Below are 24,817 nucleotides of genomic sequence, written 5' to 3'. Positions count from 1 at the left end.
CTCTGTATAGTCTGTCAATATCTTCTTTACTAACACTCAACCTGCAAAGGATAAACGCAATTATACCCCTGTGGATGCCTACGGCGTGCGACGAGGCCCACTGTTTCAAGACAACGAGCCCTCTCCTGCCTCCTTTCTAGGCCGGGACAAAGTCTGTACTGCATGCATATAACCGATTAGACAACACTCAGCCTTAGGTGGTTCATACTAACAGCAGAAGTTTCCCGTCGGTACAATGCGGAGGCTCTGCCCTTCGTGTGCGCTAGCAGCGGGCGCGTGCTTACTGGCTCTCTTGCAAGTATGCACCGCAGTTCCGTGCTCTCAATCGCAATGGGTTGGTTGGGACCTAACTGGACACAGTAACGGAGAGGGACTCTCCATTGATCCAACGTTGCAGCACACCGCCCTCGCGGGTGGCGCGCAAGCGAACCTGACGGGGATATCAACAGCTGCTCTGGGCGCGGAGGCGGCTGCGGACGCTTTTTTGACGAATAGGCAGCTGGTGGGCCAGGGGCAAGAGGTAAGGCACGCACGGGCAGTTGGGTGCAAGCAGGATGGCAGCAAACACGGGTACACTGAGGGTCATAAGACGGGGGTTTCGGCCTCGCGCGGTGTGTCAGGGTGCGGGTTAGCAGCAGCTCCTGTGCCTCGCAAGCGCGGGTGCCTGCGCTCCACCACCCAGATGGGCCTCCACTACACGGCACGGCGCACACGCTGTGGTTGAGCCGCCGCCGGCCAGTGGCCGACCGCTGCTTGGGACGACCGCCTGCCTCCACAGGGCGCCGCCACGATAGCCGCGGACCAGCTGACCGCGGGCGAGTCCTGCAGGCTGAGCGGACACGTAGACGAGTGCTGTGAGTGCCGGCGTGGGGCCGGGGCGGGGGCCTGGGGCTGGGACAGCGCGAAGGGCTGGGACAGTCTGGCAGGGGCCCGCCAGTGACACACCGGACCCGGGGCAGGCGGCCTGCGCCATACAGGTCAGGTAGAAGGGTTGCCGCAGAGTGCATGTTAGGGCCGCGGGTGGGTGCTTACTGCTTACCGTACGGCACCTGCTGCACTGAGTGCGCCCTGCTGCTCCCGGAATCCCTGGTTGCAGGCAACTGCACTTACCAGAATGTGGACCGGCTGAATGTGGCGCTGCACCCGCTGCTGCAGCAGGTGGTGCGGACGGCGTTCTTCCGCTACTTCAAGGTATGGAGTGAAGGGGTGGCCGAGCGGCTAGTGCTCAGCGCGTGCTCTGGACCTGCTACACAAGGGCAGGCGGGCAGTGGGGACTGACGGAAATGGGCAGGGATTGAATGGTTGGATGGAAGGGCAGGGATTGAATGGTTGGATGGAAGGGCGTCGACCACGCCACACGTCCACGCCACACAGCCCGGCCAAAGCCGGGCTCTGACTGGCTACCCTGGATAATGTCGGCGTTCTATCTCTCCCACTGCGTGCAGGTGAACATCTACTGCGACTGCCCGCTGTGGCCGGATGACTCGATGTGCGCGCTGCGGGCGTGCAGTGTGTGCGAGTGCGAGCAGAGCGAGGTGCCACCCACATGGCGCCGGCTGGAGCAGGGCGGGCAGGGCGAGGAGGAGGAGGGCAGCTGCAACTCCAACACTTGTGAGCCGGGGGGCGCCGGGGCCGCAGCGAGCCGTTGACTGGGTCAGGCCAGCGTGTGGGCGGTCAGGTGACGGCTGCGGGCGTGGGCTTACGTGCGGGAATGCCTGCTACTTGCCTATGCCTGAATGAATGGCGCGTCGTTGCGGCCCTACTGCAGTACGTGTGTGATGACCCACATGAGCACACACACGCCCCGCCTGCAGGTGCCGCTGAGCTGGACGGCAAGGTGAACAGCACCGTGGACCCGGACACCGCACTCAAGCTGCTGAACCTCAAGGTGCTTGGGCGCTCGGGAGGGGGGCGGAGGCTGGCGGGGGGAGTTGGCTTCGCGGCGGAGGGGGAGTTGGTCTCGCAGGGGAGAGGGGATGCGATCTGGCCGATCGGAGGGGTGGAAAATGACAGAAGCACTGGCAAGACACGGATATCGTAAGGAAAGGACAAGGGGAAAGGGTAGACACTGTGCATGCGGATGCGCAAGCGAACAGCGGGCAGCGGTGGACGGTGTGTGTGTGTGTGTGTGGGGGGGGGGGGGCAGGGGCCCCGTGTGTCGCACGGCTGAGCCCAGCCGCTCCTTCTGGTCCGGGGTGCTCGGCGCTAGGTCTGCTGAGCAACGCCTTCCTCCACGTGTCTCAGGGCTGGCGCGGCTTCAACAACCCCTGGATGGCCGAGGGCGAGGGCGATGAGGAGTACCTGTATGTCAACCTGCTCATCAACCCGGAGCGATACACAGGTGCGTGGGTGCACATGTGGGACCCATGCGTGCAAGTGCGTGCTGGGCGACGCTGGGCCTGGCGGGGAACTGCAGGAACAAGGTCCGGCAGGAGGCAGGTGACGTCGTGCCAGACGCCCTGCACTCGCACCCGCCACACGGCTCACGGCCCGCCGCACCCGCCTCCCACACCACACCACCAGGCTACGCCGGCGAGCACGCGCACCGCATCTGGCGCGCCATCTACAGCCAGAGCTGCTTCCACAGCAGCAGCAGTGACAGTGGCAGCAGTAGCGAGGACAGCAGTAGCAGCAGCAGCGGCTCCGGGGGGCCGCCGGCGCTGAGCCCGGCCAGCCTGCCTCCGGATTGGTGCCCTGAGAAGCGCGTGTTCTACCGCCTCATCAGCGGCATGCACGCCTCCATCAGCGCCCACATCTCCGCCAACTACCTGCTCAGCGAGGAGCGAGGGCTGTGGGGACACAACCTCACAGACTTCAGGTGAGGCCGGGGGCCGGCGGGGCCGGGGCCCGGGGGAGGTGGGGTGATGGGGACAAGCGGAAGACCAGGCGGGAGGTCACGTGGGAGGTCGAGTGGGATGTCCCAGCCATGCACATGCAGGCGCGCTGGAAGGATACTCATGCGCGCCACCGCCACCTCCACACACACACACACACACAACACAACACACACACAGAGGATTGTCTTTGCGCAATGTTTTCCTTGTGCTCTTTAACACAGGATGCGTCTGGGCCGGCCCGAGCTGCGCGATCGCATCCAGAATCTGTACTTCGCCTATCTGTTCGTGCTGCGCGCCGTGACCAAGGCGGCGCCGCTGCTGGCGCGATACGACTACGTGACGGGCTTTGGCGCGGAGGAGGACGCCGCCACCGCGCAGCTCATGAAGAGCCTGGTGCGTGCCGGCGGCGGTGGCACTTTGGATGCGGGATGGTGCATGGGATGGCGTGGTGGGCGCCTGCTGGGTGGTGGAGCCGCCGAGCCCTGGGCTAGATGGCGCGGGGTGGCCGCGGCCGTGGCACCGGCAGCACAGCGCCATGCATCGCCACTAGCGGCGTCAGGGGCGATGCGCATGCCCACGCTCCAGACCCCCTGCCGCTCTCGTGCACCCACACCAACTATCAACGATGCTTCGACCAACTAGCCCGCCGCCCTGGTTTCCCCGCGGCTGCCCTCTCCCCCCTGACAGCTGACTTCGCCCGAGCTGGCGAGCTCCTGCCCCATGCCCTTCGACGAGGGCCGGCTGTGGAAGGGCGGCGACGGCCTCGCGCTGCGCGAGGAGCTGCGAGCCGCCTTCGTCAACATCACCCGCATCATGGACTGCGTGGGCTGCGAGAAGTGCAAGCTGTGGGGCAAGCTGCAAACGCTGGGTGAGTGCGTGCGTTTTTAGGGGGCTGGGCGGGAGGGGGAAGCGGGGGTGGCGGCGAGCGCGGCAGTAGGGAGTAGGGATGCAGCTCGGAGGTAGGTTGGGCTGGGCTGTGCACAGTGCCCAAGTGCATGCGGTCGTCAGCGGCGCTCCACCGGCCATCCTGCGGGGCCGCCTCCACCCCTCAGCCTGCCCTCAACACAACCCGGACCCCGCAACTGCCTGCCACGCCGCCCCGCCGCCCCGCGCCCGCCAGGCGTGGCCACTGCGCTCAAGGTGTTGTTCAGCAGCAGCGACTGCAATAACACACTGCCCACCAGCCCGGCGTTGTCCACATTAGCGTTGGAGCGCAACGAGGTGATCGCGCTGGTCAACCTGCTGGAGCGATTCAGCGCCAGCATAGAGTACTACAGGTGCGGGGCTGGCTGCGGGGCTGGGGCGCGGGTGGTGGCGGGTGCGGGTGCGGTGACGGGGTGAACGCGCTGCCAAGGAAGGAAGCGGTAGGTGTACAAGTACCGCTTTGCAACTTGGGAGCTGCGAGCCGCGACATCGCAAGTGCAAGTGTTGCCCCTGCGCTTCCCGTCCAACTCGCTGGCTGGCGCTGCTTTTTGCCCCCGCCGCCCCCGCAGGCAACTATCGGCAGAGCTGCAGGTAGCGGAGGGCGCGGAGGGCGCACCGCTGCCAGTGGCTGTGGGCGAGCCCGTCGCGTGAGCGGCAGCGTAGCAGCGAGGGAGCGGCGTGAGCATGAGAGGTGTGTGTCCCTGTGGTGCATGTGTGGTTGTGAGGGCACGGGTGCGCATTGGCCTGCTGCTGCGGTCAGGGTAGGCTGGCGTTAGGAGCAAGGACCATGAATGAGGGTGCATTATTATACGCGGCCGTGCGTGCGTGACCCTAGCTTGACAGACAGAGAGACTGGCATTGATTAAGAGCCTGGAGGGGAACAATCTTGCGAAATGCGAGCGTTGTGGCGGTATGGGAGGAAGGCAGGGTAGGCCGGCGGAACACGGCGTAGTGCAAGAGAAGGCAAGGCGCGTCAGGCAAACCCAACTTTGAGGAGCTTTGACCATGTAAGGTGGCAGACGGAACGTTACAGAACCGCAGCTGCAGACTGACCCGCAATCGTAGTAGTAGCAGCGCAGCTGCGTTCAGGCCCGGCGGCAGATGGTGCGTTTACCTTGCAGCGACGGAGGGCCGACCGTCGCTTGACCGCGACGGTTGCCCCAGCCGCAATGTGCTACCTGGCGCACGGAAACTAGCACCCAGTGCTGATTTCAAAGCGAGGCAAACCACGCACAGCGCGGGAACTTGGCAGTCAAAAAGCGCGCCCGGCCCTCGGTCGTCGGGCATGCATGGGCCGGCGCGGCGGCCCAGTAGTACCGTACCTCTTCCACTTCCTTAAACTGTCGCATTAAACACGCGAGCGTAGTGCATTACAGTGCAGCGAAGCAGCACCTGACCAACAGTCGCGCGGCAGTCAACGCAGTGCAGCTGACGACTTGGTCTGCTTGCACCTGGGCCTCACGCACGTGCGCTCGCAAGCGACGCGCACCCAACGGCCCGCCGCGGCCCTTCTTACGCAGCTGTTCAAAACGGGTCACGCGGCTTCGCCCCGGCATCGGGCCGCCCTAGCTCGCGCAGCTTTTGCTTCGCAGCCACCGTCTGCAAGCCGGCGCTCGCCTGGCTGAGTCTGCCTGTCGGCTTACCGCATTGCGCTACGCCTGTAGCTAGCTAAGCGCTCGACGAGGCTCGACGGCACTTAAGTCGCAGATAGCGCTCGCACGCTTAGGGTCAATTCCAGCGGGCCGACCCAGTCAACGCACACGCAACAGCAGCGGTCGCGATCAGCTAGCGTCTGACGCCCATTGCCAATGATCTCCGGCTCTGTGTCTCGGCGTGTGGGAGAGGCGGGCCGGCGGCAATCCCAGGCGCGCCGTCGCACCACAGCCGCTCGCAGCACCACCGCCGCTCTCACCACCAGACGTCTCAGCGCCTCGTCAGCGCACGCGACCGCGCCTGCGCTGCTGCTGCTGCAGCTGCTGCTCGTGGGCTGCTTCAGCCAGGCAGGCGCGAACTGGTTCGGAGGCGGCGGAGGCTGGCGACAGGGGCGCGCGACGCGCTACGGTGAGTTTCACACACCCGCGGTCTGCATTGCCTGGCATTGCCTCCGTTCTGTTAACTTAAGTTGTATGACTTGTGGGCGGCGGCAGTGGATAGCTGGGAGCAAGTGGCGCACAGTAACGCCCTCAGGCGCGTTGACCGCGTTTGACCAACGACCCACGCAGCCGCTACCCACAGCGCTTGCCGCCGCACACTCCCGCCCGCCCGCACGCAGACGGCCCTGACGATTGGTGGAGCATTCATGAAGGGTCCTGTGGATTCGGCTATCTGGACCAGGTGGGTGCCGCTGCCGCCTGCTTTTGGCTTGTGCGACGTCAACCTTCAAGTGCGCCGCCTGGGCTGTGCTCGCTTGGCAAGGTAGCACTGCTCCCACTCCAGCCCTGTCGTGGTCGCACACGCCCACCTCCGGCTCCTTCAGCCTTCCCCAACCACAGCTGCACTCGCCCTGCCCAATGGCGTTTTCATCCCTCTCACGCACACCCTCCCCTACAGGGCGTGGCCAGCGGCTGGGACGTGGCGGCTATCTCCGACACCTGCGACGACTACTCCGGCAGCTGCGGGTGAGTGCGTGCGGGCCCACTGCATGGTTCGTTGCGGGTCCAACTGAAGCGAGCACGCCACCTGTCCATGCCACAGTCGCCACCAAAAAGCAGCCTAATATGCAGAACACATATACAACATTCATTAAGTAGTTTGCCGCTGTGGCGTGCGCACCGTATGCCATACACCGCAGCCAGCTTACCTGACCTATTTTGCTTTACGACCGGGGAGGACCATCCCTTCCTTCACCTCCGTCGCCGGTAATATTCCTCCCAACGGCTGGTCTTCCGCCCGCTCCCTGCCCCCTGCCCCCTGCCCACTTGCCCCTTGCTGCAGCCGCTGCTACGAGGTCAAGTGCGATCCCGCCTCCTTCAATGACGGCTATGGCCAGTGGCTGGACCGGTCTAACGTGTGCCGCGACCCCGACCGGAGCGTCATTGTGCAGGTGGGTGCCATCCGTGTGGCCCCGAGGCCGTTGCCTTGTAAACCAGCGACACAAGGACCGCGCGTGTGGATGGGGCTGCAATAGCTCAAACGTTGTGCCTGATGCTCAAACACCTGCCTGTACCTGCGTCCACACTCTCCCTTTCCATGCAATATGACCGGCGTGTTCCCCATGCCTGCACATGCCTGCACACGCCGCCGCCCCCCTCCAGGTCGTGGACAGCTGCCCCTGCAACTACCCCACCAACGCCTACTCCAACCGGCGCTGGTGCTGCGGCGACATGTACCACCTGGACCTGTCCACGTGGGCCTTTGAGAAGGTGGGGTGCAGAGCAGAGGAGGACGGCTGAGGACACGGGGCTAGAGCAGGGGGAGGGCGCGCAAAACACACCCATATCAGCCACGCGCAGCGATGAAGACTGAAACTGAAGCACTTTATGCTATCATATCATCATCCATTTTGCCGGACGCCCCGTACAGCTCGCGGAGAAGAAGTGGGGCGTCATCGGTCTGCTGGTGCGGCAGGTGGACTGCGGCCAGGGACCCAGCGACCCAGCGCCGCCGCCGCCCGACCCCACACCCTTCGTCTCGCGCATCTCGCGGCCCTGGGGCTGGCGTGACCGCAGGTGTGTGGGCCGGATGCGCTCGACAGGCATGCGTGCGTGCCGAATGCGTCGTGCTCGCCGCTCCAGCATTAGCACTGTACTCTTGAGTGTGGCTTTTATTGTCCATCCGCCTGCGGGTCCAATCACGGCCACACAGAAGAAATCCCGACGCAAAGCCGCGTCACTCCACTGGATTGCTGTTGATGCCGCTCGACCTCCTTCCCCGCTGCATGCAGACCGTGGCGGCGCTGAACGTGGGTTCAGATCCAGAGGCGGATCCCACCAGATCCGGATCCAGATCCACGTGGGTTCAGATCCAGATGCTAATCAAGCGCCCAGACCGGATGCTTAAGATTGTAGTTGTACTCGTGAGTCGGTTGGTGGGGCCCGGAGTGCGGATGACCCGGCACCGTCTGTTGTCACTCTTCCACTTGCGTAAGACATACGGCTGTGTCCAGCGGCGGTACTAGGCATGGCATGCCCAGAACAAGATGAGCCGCAAGCTTGGGAAATGTATGTGCGTGAGCGCCCTAACTCACTGCCTGGGAGAAATGCGTGTCTGTATAGTATTACGGCGGGTGAACGATGCTTCCGCTCAGCGTTGTCAGTGCCCTTTTTGTGGGTGGCGCGTGTGTTCAATGCATTTGCTAGTTGTGCCGCACGGCAGTGCGCGTGCCCTTCTGTGTTTTTTACTGTACATGAGTACCGGCCGGCTGTACATCACGCCGGATAGGAGCTGTGCATCCGAGGCTGCGCACGTTTAGGAGGCTAGCGTGCAACACATGACCCCAGGTTGGCAAACTCAGCACTGTGGTTTGGGGGGCTTCCTCCGCGCGGCGTGACGCAGGCGCCCGTTGCGCTCTCCTTATTTGCGGCCGCCTGCTGCCGCTCCCACGCGGCGACCAATTGGTGCTGGTGGTAGTGTGGCCAGTGAAGAGAATGCTCAAGAAGTGGAATGCCGGGCGCGAGCGCGAAGAATGCCACAAGCGGCGGGTGTATTGAGCGCAAGCCTGTCGGGGTTGGAATGAAAGGAACGGCGTCGTCGTGGCCGGCCGTTCTTGCGCTGTTGTGGAGGGTCGGGGGCTCGGGGCTGGTGTATTAGGATTGAATGGCTGCAGACGACTCTCGCCGGAGTTTCCGCACTGAGCATAACCCATGTAGGAGTTGCGAGTTGTGCATTAACGCATCAAACGCTGACTGAGAGGTAGATAGTTGTATGTGCAAAGTGCATTCAGGGTAGGCAGCAAGGCACTGCTTAAGGCACGTGGCCTAAGCTGGTCTGCCCGGGGGTGCAGAAAGGCACTCAGTGTAATGTCGGGAGGCGCAGCCCACTTTTCGCCTTGGGAGGGAAGACCAGGTCTTGTCTTACTATGAAGCCCCAAAACTCCCAAAGAGCGATGGCGGCACAGGCCAGGGTGCAAGCCGGCAAGGCTAGGCCGGATGCAACCAGGGACAGTACTCAACAGCCGTACAGAATGAGGACTGTGTGATGAGCGACAGCCGACAGGCACCCAACCAAGATCGCTCATCACTACCCCTGCTCATCACGTTGTACAGTAAGAAGAAACCCCCTCATCAACTCACGATGTACCGTACGCAGCCCCCTCCCGCGAACGCCCGCAAACGTCCATCCTCTGGCTCAACATCAGGGTCCCCTCCACGTAGGCGTTGCCCGTGCCTCAGGGTCCCCGTGGAGGCGTTGCATCTCAAGCAACGCCACAATCATCGCCGTCCGCATCTTCTTCTTCCTCCTTAACCTTGACCACTGATATTTCTGCTACCGCAGCACATCCAGGATAGGACTGGCAGAGGCGGGGCAGGCGTGACATGTTTAGATAGCTTTGACCGGGTTGGGTTGCGTATACCGGATACGGGCCAGAGCTGTAGGACCCCGTATGACCACCAATGTCCCAACGCCCGCCGCGTACCAAAGTGATTGTCACGCCAGGGCGTGGGAGTGTGGGACCGGACATGGCGTGGGACCGTGCCGGGAAAGCTGTGAAACCCGGGGTCAGAACCAGTGCGGCTGTCGAGTTGTGGGGCAGCACGTTACTGAGCAGGCATAACTCCCGTGTGCCGACTACCATAGCAATGCGCTGTCAGGGCACGTTCTGTTAACGTCAGCACGCATCAGGGCGTGACATGATCAGGTCTGGCGCTGATGTGGGAACAACCGAAGATGGGCGATTCAGCCCATAGGCTGCTGCTGCTGCTGCTGCTGCTGCTGCTGCTGCTGCTGCTGCTGCTGCTGCTGCTGCTGCTGCTGCTGCTGCTGCCCGCACGAGGCAGGCTGACTCAGACGAACGCGGTGGTGTGCTCGCGGTTAAGTTCAGAGACGGACGGAGGCAACTGCTTACGATGGGTTGCCAGGGTTGGATGACACAGACTAATATGCAGTCGGGAACTGGCTGGCCCGGCATACCCCCGCTGCGTCGTGGCGGCTTCGATGCAGGACGTACCTCTACCGGGAGCTGGCACTACAACCGGATGGGCAACCTGCAACACGCCTCAGTCCACTGACTCACCCGGCGCTCTCGTCCACACCTGTCATCACAAATCAAAATTGACACAAACGAATCACCCCGGGGGGTAGGCGGTAGCGGCAATCCAAATCCACAGACACTGCATCACACGAGTACGATGGAGGGGCGAATGCCCATGTGCACTACCATAAGACTTGGTTGCTAATAGGCACCCATATGTCAGTAGGAAAACCAACTTTTATGACAACTATGTCACCCAGTTTGTGACTGCCTTAGTTGTTCCCGAACAGAATTGGCGAAGTTCCTTGCTCACCTGGGTTAGTCGGTGTGTTTGAACGCCGGACAGACTACAGGTTATAACAGTATGTTCGCATAGGTAAACCTCTTCAGGCGGCGGGTTCGCACGCACACTTTGCAATGCGTAACAAGCGGCCGCTTGAAGGGCGCTGCCAACGCCGGTACTTCTGCCGTGTCTGAGGACTGACATTGAGGGGGGCAGATATGATGCCCCAGCAGAATAGACTATAATGACGCATGCTGAAGGCCCAGGCACGGGCCTGCCAGCATGATGGCATATAATCACGAGCGGGGAGGAACCCCGAAGAGCTCGGTAGTAATTGGAGCCGGGGTGACAGGGCTTGTATGTGCCAGGGCGCTTCTGGAGGCTGGGTTGTCGGTCGTCGTTGTCGAAACCAGTGCGAACCTGTTTCCAGCGGGCAGAGAGGCTCGCTTCGCGGCGGAGCTGGTCAAAAAGTTCCCAGGTGGGCGCGGGAGCCATACATGCGCTGGAACCAATAACTGCTCCAAGGTCGTTGCCGTCAAGTTGCCGCGCTGCGCCCGTACACGGGCACTCGCCTGGCTCCCGCGTTGCTGGGAGCCAGTTCCCAGCCGTTGACCCTGAGTTATCCTGCGGCAGTCCGTTATCCAATTGTGGAAGAGCTGTGATTACGAATGGCAGGCAGTAACCGTGCAGAGCCCAACGCCACCCTTGCAGAGCTTGAGCGGCTGTTCAGCCTGCCAGAATTTGAGCCGCCACATGGCGCCTCACCAGAGGCCCTGCAGGTAATATGGGCTTGCGTCGCCAATGCGGCAAGAGTGTGCTCAGGTGGCGGGGGCGGCGGGGACTCACACTTGCCATACGACTAAACTAATGTGCCGCCGTGGCATGTGGCTTGCGGCCCTGGCAGGCGTACCTGCTGGCCTATGTGGACCATTTCCGGCTGCGCGACCACATCATCTTCAGCTGCAAGCTGGAGCACGCGCAGGTGGGCCGCCGGGGTGTGCGGTGGGCGGCTGCAGGCGGGGGGCTGGTTGGCACGAACCTCGGGGCCGCTGCTGGGTGGGTGCTGGCGGGCGGAACCAGTCGGTCGGAGGCTGGGAGGGGCCTGGGGCGAAGCTGGTGTATGGCTGGAGTGCGGGATTGGGGGAGCTGGCCGGGCTCTTAGGTGATAGGGTGATGGCAGGCTGGGGTGGCGGTGTTGGCGGTTGCTCTGCCGCACGCATTGACCGGGCATGGGGCAGTGTGTCTGGGCCGCACCCGGGTTCGTGCCGGACGCCTGGGGTCAATGGGCATTGCAGCTCCGGCGCCTGGAGCTTGTCGCGCTGGCACTGAATACCTCGTAGCACCTGGTAAGGCGCGGGTAATTGCACATTCCTACGCCTAAGCACTGAGCAACTCATTGGGTTATTGCCGCTGCTGCTACTGCTGCTGCTTTCTTCCTGCCTGCCCTTCCTCCCTGCCTGCCTGCCTGCCTGTCTACCTGCCTGTGCAGGTTGGCGAGGACGGGCGCTGGGTGATTGTGTGCAGCGACCTGCTGGACCCGGCCCGCCTGCACCGCCTCACCAGCGACTTCCTGGTCATCAGCAGCGGGGCATGCCTGGCGCCGCACATACCGCAGCTGCCGGTGAGGCCGCCGGCCGGCCAGCAGCGGGGCTGGGGAGGGGAAGAGACAGAAGGGAGGCGGCAAGGAGGACGGGGAGGGCGAGGAGCGCTCGGTGTGGAAGGCGGGTGTGCACGTTGCGCGGGCGCGGGGCATGCACGGCAGTGTTGGTCGGCGGAGTGCCGGAAGCCCTTGCTTACGCAACCCATACCGGGCCTCTCGTGCTCAACCACCGCGCAACACGTGCACGCAACAGGGCTCACATGACTTTGCGGGCCTGCGCTGCCATGCGCGCGACCTGCGCGACCGCGACGCCTCGCCGCTGGTGGCGGGGCAGCACGTGGTGGTGGCGGGCGACGACCGCAGCGCAGTGGACTGCGCGCGGCAGGCGGCGGCGGCGGGGGCGGCGAGCGTGACGCTGCTGTACCGACAGGTGGGCACGGGTATGTGCAGGAGTGGAGGCGGAGCGGGTGCAGCGGAGCGCGGGGCGTGGGGCGGGCGCAGGCGCCTGGCTGGCATGTGGCACATAGATGGGTGGGCGGGCTGCGCGGCGGCATGAGGGGTAAAGGCGTGGCGACCAGGTGGCACGATCCACCAAACCTCATCCGCTTTGTTCTGTACCCGTGCGCAGCCGCACTGGCCGCTGCCGCCCAAGGTGCTGGGCACGGCGCTGCCTCAGCTCGCCCACGACCGCTGCCTGCCGCGCCTGCTGCTGCCGCCCTACTACACCGCGGGCCGCGCCGCGCGGGCCGCCAGCGCGGCCCTGGCGCCGCTGCGGCGGCTGCTGTGGTGGCGGCTGGAGCGGCGGCTGGCGGCGGCGCACGGTGTGTCGGGGGAGCTGCGGCCGCCGGTGGACATGGTGCGGGACATGTTCTACGGCCTGCAGGTGAGCCGCTGGTAGCAGGACATACCGTTGGCGCCAGCGAAAGTTGGACCGCCGTGGATGCTTGGTTGCCCGTGTTGCAAGTCTAAGTTTGGTTCAGAAAGGCTCTAAAGATGAGAGAAGCGTGAATAATCAAAGAAGGAGAGACGGGCTTTCGTTGTTATCCAAGTGGAAGGTTGCAGGTGTTGGTGCAACTCGGCATGGCAAGGCGGGCTTGCATTGACGATCATGATTGTGAACGGCCCCGCAGGCAAGCGCAGACCCAGACAACTGGGTGGGGGTGCTGAAGGACACATCAATACGCCTGGTCAAAGGTGAGGGCAGGGGGAGGCACGGAAGGCGCCTACCGCGTGCCGTCACGACGTCTGCCATACCTCCACACTCGGTGCGCGAACTCCACGCTCCAGGTCCAGCGAACTCCCCAGCCCTTACGTTGCTCTTACGCTTTGTGTAGTCCTGGTTCTCGTGGGCTGTTGCGAGGTGCGGACCGCCTCCCACATTCCCCATTGCCCACTGCCCGCAGGCGACGTGGCCAAGCTGTCCCACGATGGCGTGGTGCTCAAGAGCGGCGAGGGCCTGGCCGCCGGGGTGCTGCTGCACTGCACGCCCGCCACCCGCTCCTACCACATATTCGACGCCGACCTGCAGGTGGGTAGGCGAGCGCGTCCTCCGGGCGGTCGCGAGGCGCGGCGGGGCTGTTGTGGCTGCGGCGCAGGAGTGACCGGGCGCAGGCGCGCGCACCCCTTGGCTCCGTGCTCAGCTCAGCTCACGGAGCGGGGCCTCCCGGGCCTGCTCCTCAAGTTTGCCACTCGCCTCTCGCACTCACTGACCCATGCAGGCTAGCCTGGGTGTGCGCAAGGACGGGCTGCACCTGTACCGCAGCATGGTGCCGCCGGCCGTGCCCAGCCTGGCCTTCCTGGGCTGCGAGACCAGCAGCCCCTACTCCTGGCTCACTACCAGCCTGCAGGCGGCCTGGGTGGCGGCGCTGGCGGCGGGGCGGCTGCAGCTGCCGGGGCTGAGGACCATGAAGGAGGACGTGTTCATGCAGCGGAGGTGGGGGAGGGGTCGGGCGGGGCAGCAGGCGGGGCAGCGGGTGGGGCAGCGGGCGGGGGCGGACAAGGCGGCAGCGTAGGGGCAGCGGCCACCGCACGATCATGTTGGAGGACACAAGGGGAGCCTGACCGGTTTACCCCAGGGCCACCACTTGCGGCCGCAGCTGCTTATGTTACAGGCATGGCTTGCTAGGGGGCGCTTGGTGCCAAGGTCAGCGGCGTCCATGCCCCGGCTTTCCTCTCCTTTCCTCTCCCCGCAGGTGGCGGCGGCGCGCTTTCCCGCCCCAGCACAACCGCGGCAGTCTGATCCAGTGGTACGCCCAGGCCTACCACGACCAGCTCATGGCCGACCTGGGGCTCCCCGCGGCCGTCAAGGTGGGGCGGCGTGCGTGCGTGTGCGTGTGCATGCGTGCGTACGTGCGTGCGTACGTGCGTGCGTGCGTGCGTGCGTGGGGGCTTGGAAGGTTGGGCACAGGCGGTGGGCGGGCAAGAGCGTTGATGATTAGGGGGACATAAGGGCTGGATGGGAGACATGCGGTGCCTACTGTCTAGGTGTACTGCTGGGGCTAGAGTTGGAGTTTGGTGGAGGCTGACCCCATGCCCGTTCCGGTTTCTTGCCGCAGCCGCGGAGCCTGCTGTACCCACTGCGCGGCCTGCTCTGCGCCGCCCACACGCCCGACGACTACCGGCCGCTGCTCACGCCCGTGCGCCCGCCCGTCTGCACCGTCGCGCCCTCCGCCGCCTCCTTCCGCGGCCCCAGCGCCGCCGCCGCGGCCGCCATGGCGTCCGTGGGCGGTGCCTCCTCTCGCGCCGTCACCTCCGCAGGCGCCGGCGGCTATTCCACGCCCCAGCGCAGCGCCATGAGTGCTCGCGGCTCCATGCCCGGTGGCCTCCTCTCCGCAGCCGGCGCGCTGCTCCTCCACCCACGGCTGCCTGGCGCGCACGCGCGGCGGCGCAGCAGCACAGAGGCGCACTTCCGCGTCAGCACGGACTCGGCGCGGCAACTGAGCTCGGAGGCGACGCGAGCGGCGCTGGCGCAGGTGTCTGTGACCAGCAACACCTCGCGCCTGGCCCTCATGCTGAACAGCCGGCAATCCATCGCGCCCGGCGGCGGCGTGGACAGCGGCGACGGCGGGGGCGACCCCGCGGAGCTGCTGTCATCCGCGCAGAGCATCTTGGTGAGCCCGAACACCGCCGCCGCCACGCCGCGCACGCCGGGCGGCACCGCCGCGGGCGGGACAAGCAGCGCGACGGCAAGCGTGGTCAATGCCGCAAGCGGCGGCGGCGGCAACACGGGTCGTTTGTCGGGGCCCGGGAGCATGGGCCCAGCGGCCGCCGCTGCAGCGGCGGCGCTGGGGCCTGGCGGTGCCGGCGGGCTGCTGCCGCTCCGCGTCAGCAGCCTAGGCGCCAGTCGTCTGGGCGGCGCGCGCGGCAGCACCGCAGGCGGCATGGCAGCACCCGCCGGCGGCGTCACGGCTGTTGCAGCCACGCACAGTAGCACGCGATTCAGCAACACGGGCAGCAACCGTGGCCGCGCGCGTAGCGCAAACTTTGGTGTCGCCAGCAACGAGCACACTGCCACAGGCGGCGGTGGCAGCGGCGGCGCTTGCACCATGCTGCTTCCATTCGGGGAAGGAGAGGAGCACGCGGCGCCAGTCGAGCGTGTTGCAGCGGCGGCCGCAGCGGCAGGGGCAGCGGCAGCACGTGGCGCCGCGGTGCTGGCCGGGCCGGCTAGCAAGGTGCCTGGCCGCCCCGGCCTCAGCTCGCATCCTGAGATTGAAGTAATGAATCACGATTCCGAAAGAAAGGGCTCAGCAGCTGGTGCCGTCGCGGACGACGACGAGGACGTTGAGCGTGCCACACTGTCACTGCCCGGGCCGCCCACGATGGTAGCGGCGGCCATGGGATCAGTGGCGGCTCTGGCGGCGCATCCCAGGACCAAGGAGCCCGAGGGGTTCCTCCAGCGTGAATCCGCGTCGGGTGTCTTCAAGGCTGCTGCGGCAGCGGCTGCAGCGCCCCTAGGTGGCACCGCCGCTGCGCCGGCAGCCCACGCTGGGCCCGGCGTGCCCAAGGCCTCTTCCAAAACGCCAGCAGCGGGGACCGCGGCCGGTGGTCAGTCCAGAGCCAGCGCTACAACTGTGTCCGTCACCGCGACACAGGGTACGGACCCCAGACACAGTCTGGTGGGGCTAAGGTCTGCAGCGGCACGTTTCAGGCACCTTGCTGCCGTTATGCCTTGCTGATGTGTCCCGTTTCTTTGCTGCAGGCCCTGCCGCGGGCTCAGGTGCGGCATTCTCCCGCGCTGCCTCAGGAGCGTCCAGCATCGGCATCGGCGGCCATTCATCCGCGCTGCTCATCAATGGTGGGTAGCGCACTAGCGCGTGCTCGGGACCAGCCCGCCTGCCGGGAGCGCAACGCGCCTCTGACGTGCGCTTGCTAGGGAGCGTATGTACTTATCTGTCGTCCATGCTTACGCGGATTTTGGACCTTGACTTCGACGAACTGACAACGCTCGCAGGCATCCCGCGCACGCCCAGCGGCCCGCCGTCGTCGCTGCTGCAGCCAGCACTGCTGATGGCGGCAACGGCCGCGGCAGCCGCTGGCGGCGGCGGCGAATCGCCCCAGCTGCCTTCCACGCGCCACGCCACGCTCACTTTCCCCGCTGCAGGCGCGGGTGACTCCGTCGCCGTCATTAGTAATCCATTTGCCGCAGACGCTTGGGCAGTTGGGGCTGGGATGCCCAGCTCACCTTCGCAAAGCACGGACTTCATCATGGGGTCTGCGCTCGCACATGCGACGGAGTCCGTCGCGGGAGCAAGCAGCAGCATGGGCGGCGCGCCGGCCTCAACTGCGGCTGCCGCTGCCGCCTGCGCCACCTTTGGCAAGCTTTCGCTGCCTGCTGCCACGGAGCAACAGCTGCAGAGCCAGCCACAGCATCATAGGGACCAGATGGCAGCTGTGCATGGAACGCCGCCAGGGGGGATCCGGTCCGCGTCTGCAAGCCAATCGAGTACACTGCAGGCGCACCTGCTCCGATCCGCCGCCGCGTCGGCAGCCGCTGCCGTTGCCGGGGGCAGCGGAAGCGGCGTGGGCAGCTTGAGCAATTTCAGCACAGGCGGCAGTGGCTCGCACCCGCTGCCGCACGGCGCGGCATATGCCAGCACACACCAAATCGGCAGCGGCGGTGTGCCTGCCGCCACGTCAGCAGTTGCTGCAGCTTCAGCTTTCGCCGCCACGGGCGCAGCCGGCGGCACTACTGGTGGGCGCCCGGTGGGCCAGCCGTCTGCCCCCCACTTCGCGACCCTGCATGAGGTGCTGGCTCCCGCAGGGATGGCTGCGGCAGGGCCGAGTGCGCCGGCGGCAGGGCGTGCGCGCGACATCAGTGCAATGCTGCCGCCTGCGCTGCTACAGGGTTACGAGGTTTTTTCGCCGGCAAGCATGTATGGTGGTGGCGGCGGCGGCCGGCGGCAGCCGGCGGTGACAATGCCGGCCAGCCTTGTGGATTCAGTGGCAGCTGGGGGCGGCGCGGGAGTGATGTCGTCGTTTGAGGCGTCCGTAGGGCTTATGCAAGAGGAAGTGGCGGCTGGAGCCGCCGCAGCAGCAGCAGCGGGGGTGATTTATACCCATCGCGCATCCTTGGATTGCCGAGCAAGCGCGGTTGGCATGCCAGGGGTTGGCGCCGGCGGCAGCTTGAGCTCTTCTGCGCACCCTCTTGCTGCCATGTCCAGTCCCTTCCACGCAATCGTCAGTGCCGCGGGCAGTACGGGCGGCGGTGGCGGCGGTCCAGAGCTGCTGGCAACGGCAGCGCTGCGCGCCCCGCCCAGTGCGCTGATGCAGGCGGCGCGTGCGAGCCTGGCGGCATCACGTGCGTCTGTCAGTGGGTTCCGGCCGGGTGCCGGCGCCGGCGCCGGCGCCATTGGGCCCACCATCAGCAGCAACCAGCTCCAATATAATGCAGTTGCCGGCGCCGCTGCTTCCGGCGTGCCGCTGATGCGTGCCTCCCAGTACGGTGCCGCCGTCGCCGGGCCACGTGGCACTTCGCTGTACGGCATCGCTGGCGCTGGTGGTGCTGGCGGCGGTGGCGGCGGTCACATAGGCAGCCTAATCGTTGATGACCTGTTGGGACCATCGGACATCCTCATGGGTGACCTGGCGGCAGCGGCGGCAGGTGGCGGCGGCGGCCGCGCTGGCGGCGCAGGTGGCGGCGGCGGCGGCGCCGGTTTGCACTCGCTTAACAACTCGCTGCTGCTTGTCCTGCCGGAGCATACTTCGCCTCGCGCCTCCACGGTCCTGCCGCCGGGAATGAGTCTGGGCGTCGGCGCGCCACTGCAGTTCCAAGGTGGCGGCGGCGCCGGCGCCCCCAGCCACGTGGCGGACTTCGGACGAGGACCGCCGCACCGCATGACGGGTCACGGAGCCATGCTGGGGCATGGCCACAGCAACCACGGACCGCAAGTGCCGGCGTCAGAAAGCGCGGCAGCATCTGACCGCGGCCCACCTGTGTTCGCCGGCGTAGGCGGGACGGGCAGCAGCGCAGGCGTCGGCGTCAGCGTCGGCGCGGGCGCGAGCTCCATCGCAGGTGTTGGCATCGGCGGCGCCGGGCGCAAGCCGAGGCGCAGCAGCGCCATTGTGTTCAGCAGCATGCTTGGAAACGACGACTTCCTGCAGCTCCTGGAGGCGGCGGGCAACAACGACGGGCGGCCTGAGGGCGTCATTGAGGTGCAGGACGTGCCCGGCCGCCACCCGATGGCAGCAGCAAGCGTCGGCGGCATGGGCAGCAGCAGCGCGCGCTTCCGCAACGGCTATGCCAGCGAGGAGCAGCCGCACCTGGTGGTGGTTGGTGCCGGCAGCAATACACACCTTCCGGCAGTGATCGCGTCAGCCGCGGCGGCGACCGCCGCCGCCCTAGTGGCCGCAGCCGGCGGCAGCCCCTTCTCAACTGCTGCGCACCCGGCTGCGGCTGGTGCAGCCGGCGGCGTCGGGGCTAGCGGCCGGCTGGGCGGCTGTTCCGGTTCCAACTCGCACAACCAGCTGCCGAGCACGGCCAGTGGCAGTTTGGCGCTGCCGAGCGCTGCCTCAGCCGTGCTTCCAGCCGGCGCGCTGCCGGCGCACCGCTCGCGCCCCGCCTCCGCAATGACCTTCGGCACCTCCACCGCCGCCGGCAGCGGCACCGCAGGCAGCGGCGTGCACGGCTCCGGCCCCATGGCTGCGGTTGGTGCCATGGGCGGCAGCGGCCGCGTCATGCGAGCCCACGGCGCCGCCGCCACAGTGGGCGGCTACGTGGGTTCATCCACCTCCGTGCCCATTGACGTGGGCGGCTGCGGCAGCGGTGTTGGTGCTGGCGGCGAGGCCGGATTTGTGCAGTGCAGTGCCGGAAGCCCACACGGTGGCAGTGCCGTGCCGCTGTGCCGCGAGCAGGGCCGCAATGGCGGCGGCTCCGCCTCCCACTCCGGCATGATCCAGCCGGCAGCAGCAACCGACGGCGTCGTCCTTGCCCGCGGGGGGCCATCGGGTCCAGCGGGGCTACTAGCAACGCTGATGCAGGCGTCCTACATCGCGCACCAGGGCGGCAGCAGCACTGTCGCCAGCGCGACCGGCACCGAGCAGCAAGCCCTGTTACCAACCGATGCGGCGGCAGCGCCCGGATCACGTGGGCGCTCCCATGAGCAGGAGCGCACGGCCCTGCTCATGGCGCTGGCGGCGCCGCCGCCAACGCTCATGCCTGGCGGCGCCGCCGGTGCAGCCGCGCCATCGCCTGCCCGTTCCACGCCACAGCCCAGCAGCCCTAACGGCATGTCTTGGATCACGTCAGTGCCGGAGGACGAGCCGCACGAGCCGGAGGCGGCTGCAACCGCCGCAACCGCTGCCGCTGCCGCTGCTGCTGCGGCGGCGAGTGAGGAGCGTCGGGCGTCGGCCAGCTGTCACACCGACGCCAGCGCCGTCGCCGTCGCCGCCACCCCGCGTGCGTCCAGCAGCCAGCCCCAGGTAGACCTCCCGGCGTCACCGGCGCCGGCGGGGCAGGCAGCGCAGCCTGCAGCCTTGCTGAGCCCGCCATCGCGGCCGTCAGCGCTGGGCGCCGCGTTGGCGTCCATCGGCGGCAGTCTCCGGAGAGCGGCATCCGCCAAGGGCGTCCGCGGCGGGCCCGCCGTGGAGGCCAGTCGTGCCGCCGACGCTGCCAGCGCCGCCAGCACCGGCACCGGCGCCGGCACGGGGGCTGAGGGGGCAGGAGCAGCGCCAGCAGTTGCTGCAGCGGCTGCGCCGGTGACACGGAGCGGCGAGGCCGGCCCGCATGCGCGCAGTGGCGCCAGCGGCTGGTTGTACGACAGCGCCGGCGCCAGCCCACTACACGCACCCGGCGGCGGCAGCCCCATCAGCGGCGGCGGCGGCGGCGGTGGGGGCGGCGGCGGCGGCGGCGGCGGCGGCGGCGGGGTTGCTGGTCTAGGGTCGGCGGCCGGCAGCCCAGTGCCCATTGGGGCTGGCAGCGGTGCAGGCGGCGCAAGCGGCAGCGGCAGCCACAGCAAGCAGGGCGGCAAGCTCGCACAGGGCTGGACCAACTTGAAGGCGGCGCTTGGGCTGGGGTCCGCCGGCAAGGCACGGCGCCGCAGCGCCGTCGACGCCGCCGGCGCCATCGCGTCGGCCACTGCTGCCGGCAGCGTGGGCAGCGGCGCCTACACGGGCGCCTCCGTTGACGGTGCCGTGCTGTGCGGACCGCCGGCGGCCCTGGCCGGCACGCGATTGACACGCAGCGTCACCGAGGCGCCCGGCAGGGGCGGCGGGGGCGGCGGCGGCGGCGCGAGTGCCTTCGGCTCCACCGCGGTAGTCCCGGCCGCTGTCATCACGACCCCGGCCGCCGTTGCCGCAGCAGCCGCTTCTGCGTCGGCGCGGCAACCGGCTGCAGGGCCGCGCAGTCCCTTGTCCACGGCCATGACCGCCCCCACGCCAGAGGACGCGAGTGACGTCGGCGCTGGTCCCTGCCAAGCGCCTGTGTCGGGCAATCCAGACGGCAATGAAGAAATGATAGCCGGTGCCGCGGTGACGGCGGCGCAGCTGCGCCGTAGCAGCATGCTTGGCGCCAGCGGAGTAGTTGCCACCACCACAGCCGACGGCGGCGGTGTCAGCGGCGGCCTGCTGGGTGGCGCGGGCTCCCTCCCGTCGGAGCTGATGCAGCCGCAAGGCAGTGGCCCGGGCAGTGAACCTGCGCCGTCCAACGCCGGCGTGGCGCGGGTGGTGGTGCTGCAGCCGCAGCTGCAGCCGCCGCCGCAGCAGCAGCAAGATGCAAACACGGGCGGCAGCGCGGCCAGCGGTGGCAGCGATGGCATGGCACGGACCTTGAGTCGCGGGGCGCTGTCTCGTCAGACCAGCGGGCTAACGGGACCTGGCGCAGGCGCAGCTGGCGTTGGGTCAGCAGGCTCGTCAGCGCGGTCGAGTGCGTTCAATCCTGCAACGATGGCTGCCGGCAGTCCCGCGCTGGGCTCACCCAGGCAGCGAGGGGTGAGTTTACCTCGTTACTTGGGTACCTGTTTGTGCCTGCTTTGAATTGAACGCGATCGGAAATTCACACCGCCTGTATGCTCGTGCTCCGCACACGCTTACACCCCAAAAACCTGAGTCCTCAGTCCTCTATGCTGCCGACCCAAATGACACTTACTTGCGTCGCGCTGCCTACAGGCCGCGCGCCGGCTCTCCTGTTTGTCTCCCGGCGACGCCGTCGCTGCACTTGTGCCGCCACGACTGGGGTACGCCGCAGCAGCGTCCGGCGGCGTGTCGCCGCCGTCGCCGCTGGCCTGGCGGACATCGCGGCCTTCGCCTGCGCTCGCGACCGACGTCGGCGGTGGCGGCGGCGTTGCCGGCGGGCCTCCATCCCATTGGCCGTCCTACCTCGGCACTTATGTGGACTCGCCGCGCGCCTCTCCTGGAGAGCAGCAATGCCCGCCGGCATCTGAAGGCGGTCGCCAACCCGACGCCCCGAGCTCGCCGCGCGGCGCACCCTCGGGCCGCCGCTCCCAATCTGTCCAGGGCTACACGCTCGACATGACGGGCGACGGCAACGCCACCGCCACCGCCGCGGCCGTGGCGGCTGCCATGGCCGCTGGCAGTGGTGGCGGAGCTGGCGGCATCGGTGGCGTCAGCGGCTCCACCGCTGTCACAAGCCCGTTTGTGCCGCCCAGCCCGGCGGCTGATGCAGAGCAAAGCATTCTGGACAGCTTTGACCCCTCGTCGGCACTCGCGACATCAGCCTCTGCGTCGGCAACGCCGCGGGCGGGTCGCGCGCCGCCGCGCCGCCGGCCCAGTCTGCTTCGCACGCTCCTCAGCTCCACCTCCAACATGAGCGCAGTGGCAGGGGTGGCCGTCGGTGGCAGTGCCGGCGCCGCCGCCGGTTCCGCCGCCGGCCCTGCCACCGGCCCCGCCGGCGGCAGCAGCTCTGGCGGCCCGAGCAACAGCGGCGGCGCAGGCAGTGCCGGCAGCAGCGGCAATATCAGCACCAGCGGCATGGGTGCGGCCGGCGACCTGCCGAGTACGCACAGTGCTGGCGCCGGCGGTGGCGCCGGCGGTGTGGCCGGCGCCAGCACCGCCGCAGCTGGTCGTGCGCCCGTCCGCCGCCCGCCCAAGCGTGTTGTGTCTGAACTGCCGCGCCGCGCCTCATTGCTCGTGGCCAGCGGCGGCAGCTTCATTGTCGCCGCCGGAAGTCTTCTTGGCCTCGCTGGAGGCGGTGGCGGAGCCACCACCGCCGCCGCTGCCGGCGGCGCCCCCGGCATCGCCCGCTCCAGCATCGTGAGCATCGGCGTGGGCGCCGGCGGTGGCAGCGCGCGGACGACGCAGGAGCTTCTGGGCTGGGAACGGGGCGCCGCCGTGAATGGCAGCTTCGTGGCGGTGGGCAGTCCTCGCGGCAGCCCCGTGGCGTCGCGGCAGGCCAGCATGGTGGGCCGGCGCAACGTGCCACGGCGTGACAGCGTGCTGGGGCCGCTCATCGCCGAGCTGGTGTGCGACGGCTCACTGGCTGAGACCGCAAGCGCCCTAGGACTGGCGCTCGCGTCCGCCGGCAGCGGTGCTTACGGTGGCGGTCACACCAGCGGGGGTGGAGGCGGGGCGGCTGTGGGTGGTGGTGGTGGCGGTGCTGGTGGCGGGTCGGCGGGTATAGGCGCTGGAACAGGCAGCATCACGAGCGGCGGCGCCGGCGGCTACACCAGCATGCATAACTTCAGCACTGGCTCGGGCCATGCAATGGGCCACGGCGGCGGCGGCGGTGGTGGGGCTACTGGAACGGGCGGTGGCGGCGGCGGTGGCGGCACGGGCTTCACGTCGCCATTCATCAACACGCTGGAGCGCAGCGACCCGCACGCACCAGAGGGGGTGAGAAAGGCACCAGCCACGCCTGGATCTAAGCGCGGCGAGGACTAGGTGCTGCGCTGTAGTGATACAGGACCAATGGCCTTCACTGTCCGCAAGCATTCCGTTCATGTGTTCTTTCTTCTCTTGCACAGATCCTGAGCTGGGAGCGCCCGGCGGGCTGGGACGACCCGCCCACCGGCGGCACCGGCACCACTGGTGGCGGCGGTGGAGGCTCACTGTTGGCCCGCAGCAACTTTGCGGCGGCAGCGTCAAGAGAATCTGGGATGTCAGCGGCAGCGGTGCGTGCGCTGGGGACGGCGGTGGGACATTCTAGCAACTGTGCACCCTGTTGGCAACGAACGAGGTGACAGCGGGTTGCTTGTACTTGAACTCGCCTGACTCCAGCTCACGTGCCTACAATCTTATGTGCCGGTCGCGCCGCAGATTGCCGCGGCGCTGCCGTCTGTCATCATCGACCACGGCCCAGTTGGCCCGCCGCACCACCAGCATCAGCACTTCTAGCAGCCGCGTGCAGGGAGTGTCATGCCCAACGCAGCGACCTCGCCTGGAGCAGGAGTGAATAGCGGCCCAAGTGCGCGGCGTGGGCGGTAGGCAGTGGAGCTGAAAATTATTGTGGCTGCGGCCCTGGGGCCGCGGCCGGCAGGTCTGGCAACACGCGTGTGGTAGGCGGTGCGGGTCCCGCTGCAACAGGCACCGGCGGTGGCACGGGCTCAGCAGGGCCTTTCCTCGCAGCGGCGGTTGCCCCGGGGGAGCGCCGCCAATGCCACCGCTGGTGCCAGTGGCGGCGCAGGCGGTGTTGGTGGGGCTGCAGGCGCCTCAGCCGCAGGAGCCTGGCCGTCGGCGAGCAGATGTAAGCCGTGTATATTTGCATTTCAAGACGTGAATGAAAGGTGCAACCATATCCATGATGCGGCGCCTCGGCAGCATTTCCGTCACGTTCACGGAAGAGATACCATAGGTATTGCTGGAGAGATCAGTGCAATCGAGGTTCAGGGCTCGTAAATGGCGTCTCAGGGGTACACTTGCTGGCGGGGATTAAAGGGAGGGTCGCGGACGCAAGCTGTCGGGCCCACCCGGCGGGGCGGCACAAACGCTGACAACCGCATCCGTATCTGAAGGTGGGAGCAATGGAGCGGTTAGAGCGTATCAGGTGTGTTGTGGTGTGGGCACAGCATGCAAACTCTGCGCATGTTTCCTCCGTTAGGGCCCTGTTCATTCTTGAGGGGGGGGTCAGATCTGCGGTGCCTGCGTGACTCCAGGTGTGCTTTAGGCATGCACGCACGCAAGGTATTGATGACGGCGCTAGCGGTTCAGGTTTGAAGTGCGTGACCGAGGGTTAAGTGGAGCGCAATGCTTACACGGGCTCGTGGGCCGTAACCAGAACAGTTAGACTCGGGCCGGCCATTCGGCCAGCCCGACTTTGGCGGGTTCGTCAGCGTCTCCAGCATGCTTCATTGATCCAGTGAGTGGCACATGTGTAGACACGTGGAAATTGGGGGACGATCGGGCGGTGTGCTGTGCTCCACTTTCTGATGGGCGGTCGCTGCGGTGGTGGGGCAATGTGATGGGGCAATGTGGTGGGGCGTTGTGAAGGCGCTTCGGCGTATCGCATTGGAACGTCAGAACTCCGAAGGTCGCCAGCAAGGTCTCCAGAGTTGTTCAGAGGGGGATCGTCAGTCGCCACAGGGTCCCCTGTACGCCCTGTATGGCAGGGTCTGCATGCAGCGGCGACGGTTGGAAGACATTCGGCGCAGGCTACA

The 24,817-nt window shown here is 66.9% G+C and overlaps 3 protein-coding genes across 3 annotated transcripts; all 3 read left to right on the top strand.

Moving 5' to 3' along the window:
* The first annotated feature begins 26 nt into the window (after positions 1 to 26).
* Positions 27 to 4,787, top strand: CHLRE_17g723150v5 (uncharacterized protein). The gene is made up of 12 exons (XM_043072296.1): positions 27 to 298; positions 398 to 520; positions 779 to 854; positions 1,097 to 1,191; positions 1,446 to 1,611; positions 1,815 to 1,888; positions 2,245 to 2,341; positions 2,524 to 2,818; positions 3,059 to 3,230; positions 3,525 to 3,705; positions 3,958 to 4,114; positions 4,331 to 4,787. Exons 1-12 carry the CDS (start codon positions 236 to 238, stop codon positions 4,410 to 4,412), a joined length of 1,581 nt encoding a protein of 526 aa, XP_042914755.1. The 5' UTR covers positions 27 to 235; the 3' UTR covers positions 4,413 to 4,787.
* A 329-nt stretch (positions 4,788 to 5,116) lies between these two features.
* On the top strand, positions 5,117 to 8,732 carry CHLRE_17g723100v5 (uncharacterized protein). Its single transcript, XM_043072295.1, has 7 exons — positions 5,117 to 5,822; positions 6,034 to 6,095; positions 6,312 to 6,379; positions 6,696 to 6,804; positions 7,016 to 7,123; positions 7,284 to 7,429; positions 7,645 to 8,732. Exons 1-7 carry the CDS (start codon positions 5,570 to 5,572, stop codon positions 7,658 to 7,660), a joined length of 762 nt encoding a protein of 253 aa, XP_042914754.1. The 5' UTR covers positions 5,117 to 5,569; the 3' UTR covers positions 7,661 to 8,732.
* Positions 8,733 to 10,116: 1,384 nt separating this feature from the next.
* On the top strand, positions 10,117 to 24,742 carry CHLRE_17g723050v5 (uncharacterized protein). The gene is made up of 16 exons (XM_043072294.1): positions 10,117 to 10,652; positions 10,886 to 10,953; positions 11,079 to 11,156; positions 11,664 to 11,795; positions 12,028 to 12,204; positions 12,403 to 12,657; positions 12,905 to 12,968; positions 13,178 to 13,302; positions 13,493 to 13,707; positions 13,967 to 14,081; positions 14,330 to 15,866; positions 15,973 to 16,068; positions 16,225 to 21,197; positions 21,375 to 23,057; positions 23,189 to 23,335; positions 23,481 to 24,742. The coding sequence occupies exons 1-16, from the start codon at positions 10,457 to 10,459 to the stop codon at positions 23,556 to 23,558; spliced, it is 9,939 nt and encodes a 3,312-aa protein (XP_042914753.1). The 5' UTR covers positions 10,117 to 10,456; the 3' UTR covers positions 23,559 to 24,742.
* The last annotated feature ends 75 nt before the right edge of the window (positions 24,743 to 24,817 follow it).

The sequence above is a fragment of the Chlamydomonas reinhardtii genome, chromosome 17 (assembly GCF_000002595.2).
Source record: "Chlamydomonas reinhardtii strain CC-503 cw92 mt+ chromosome 17, whole genome shotgun sequence".
Taxonomy (NCBI): Eukaryota; Viridiplantae; Chlorophyta; class Chlorophyceae; order Chlamydomonadales; family Chlamydomonadaceae; genus Chlamydomonas; species Chlamydomonas reinhardtii.
This window is presented reverse-complemented; position numbering and strand designations above follow the sequence as displayed.

Excerpts from the sequence above, each read along its gene's own strand:
- CHLRE_17g723100v5 (XM_043072295.1), top strand. The coding sequence starts at position 5,570 with ATGATCTCCGGCTCTGTGTCTCGGCGTGTGGGAGAGGCGGGCCGGCGG. Across the intron at positions 6,380-6,695 it reads GACTACTCCGGCAGCTGCGG|CCGCTGCTACGAGGTCAAGT; the intron begins GTGAGTGCGTGC and ends CCCTTGCTGCAG. Across the intron at positions 7,124-7,283 it reads CCACGTGGGCCTTTGAGAAG|CTCGCGGAGAAGAAGTGGGG; the intron begins GTGGGGTGCAGA and ends CGCCCCGTACAG.
- CHLRE_17g723050v5 (XM_043072294.1), top strand. The coding sequence starts at position 10,457 with ATGATGGCATATAATCACGAGCGGGGAGGAACCCCGAAGAGCTCGGTA. Across the intron at positions 11,796-12,027 it reads CGCACATACCGCAGCTGCCG|GGCTCACATGACTTTGCGGG; the intron begins GTGAGGCCGCCG and ends TGCACGCAACAG. Across the intron at positions 21,198-21,374 it reads GCTCACCCAGGCAGCGAGGG|GCCGCGCGCCGGCTCTCCTG; the intron begins GTGAGTTTACCT and ends CGCTGCCTACAG.
- CHLRE_17g723150v5 (XM_043072296.1), top strand. The coding sequence starts at position 236 with ATGCGGAGGCTCTGCCCTTCGTGTGCGCTAGCAGCGGGCGCGTGCTTA. Across the intron at positions 299-397 it reads GCTTACTGGCTCTCTTGCAA|CACACCGCCCTCGCGGGTGG; the intron begins GTATGCACCGCA and ends CCAACGTTGCAG. Across the intron at positions 4,115-4,330 it reads GCCAGCATAGAGTACTACAG|GCAACTATCGGCAGAGCTGC; the intron begins GTGCGGGGCTGG and ends CCGCCCCCGCAG.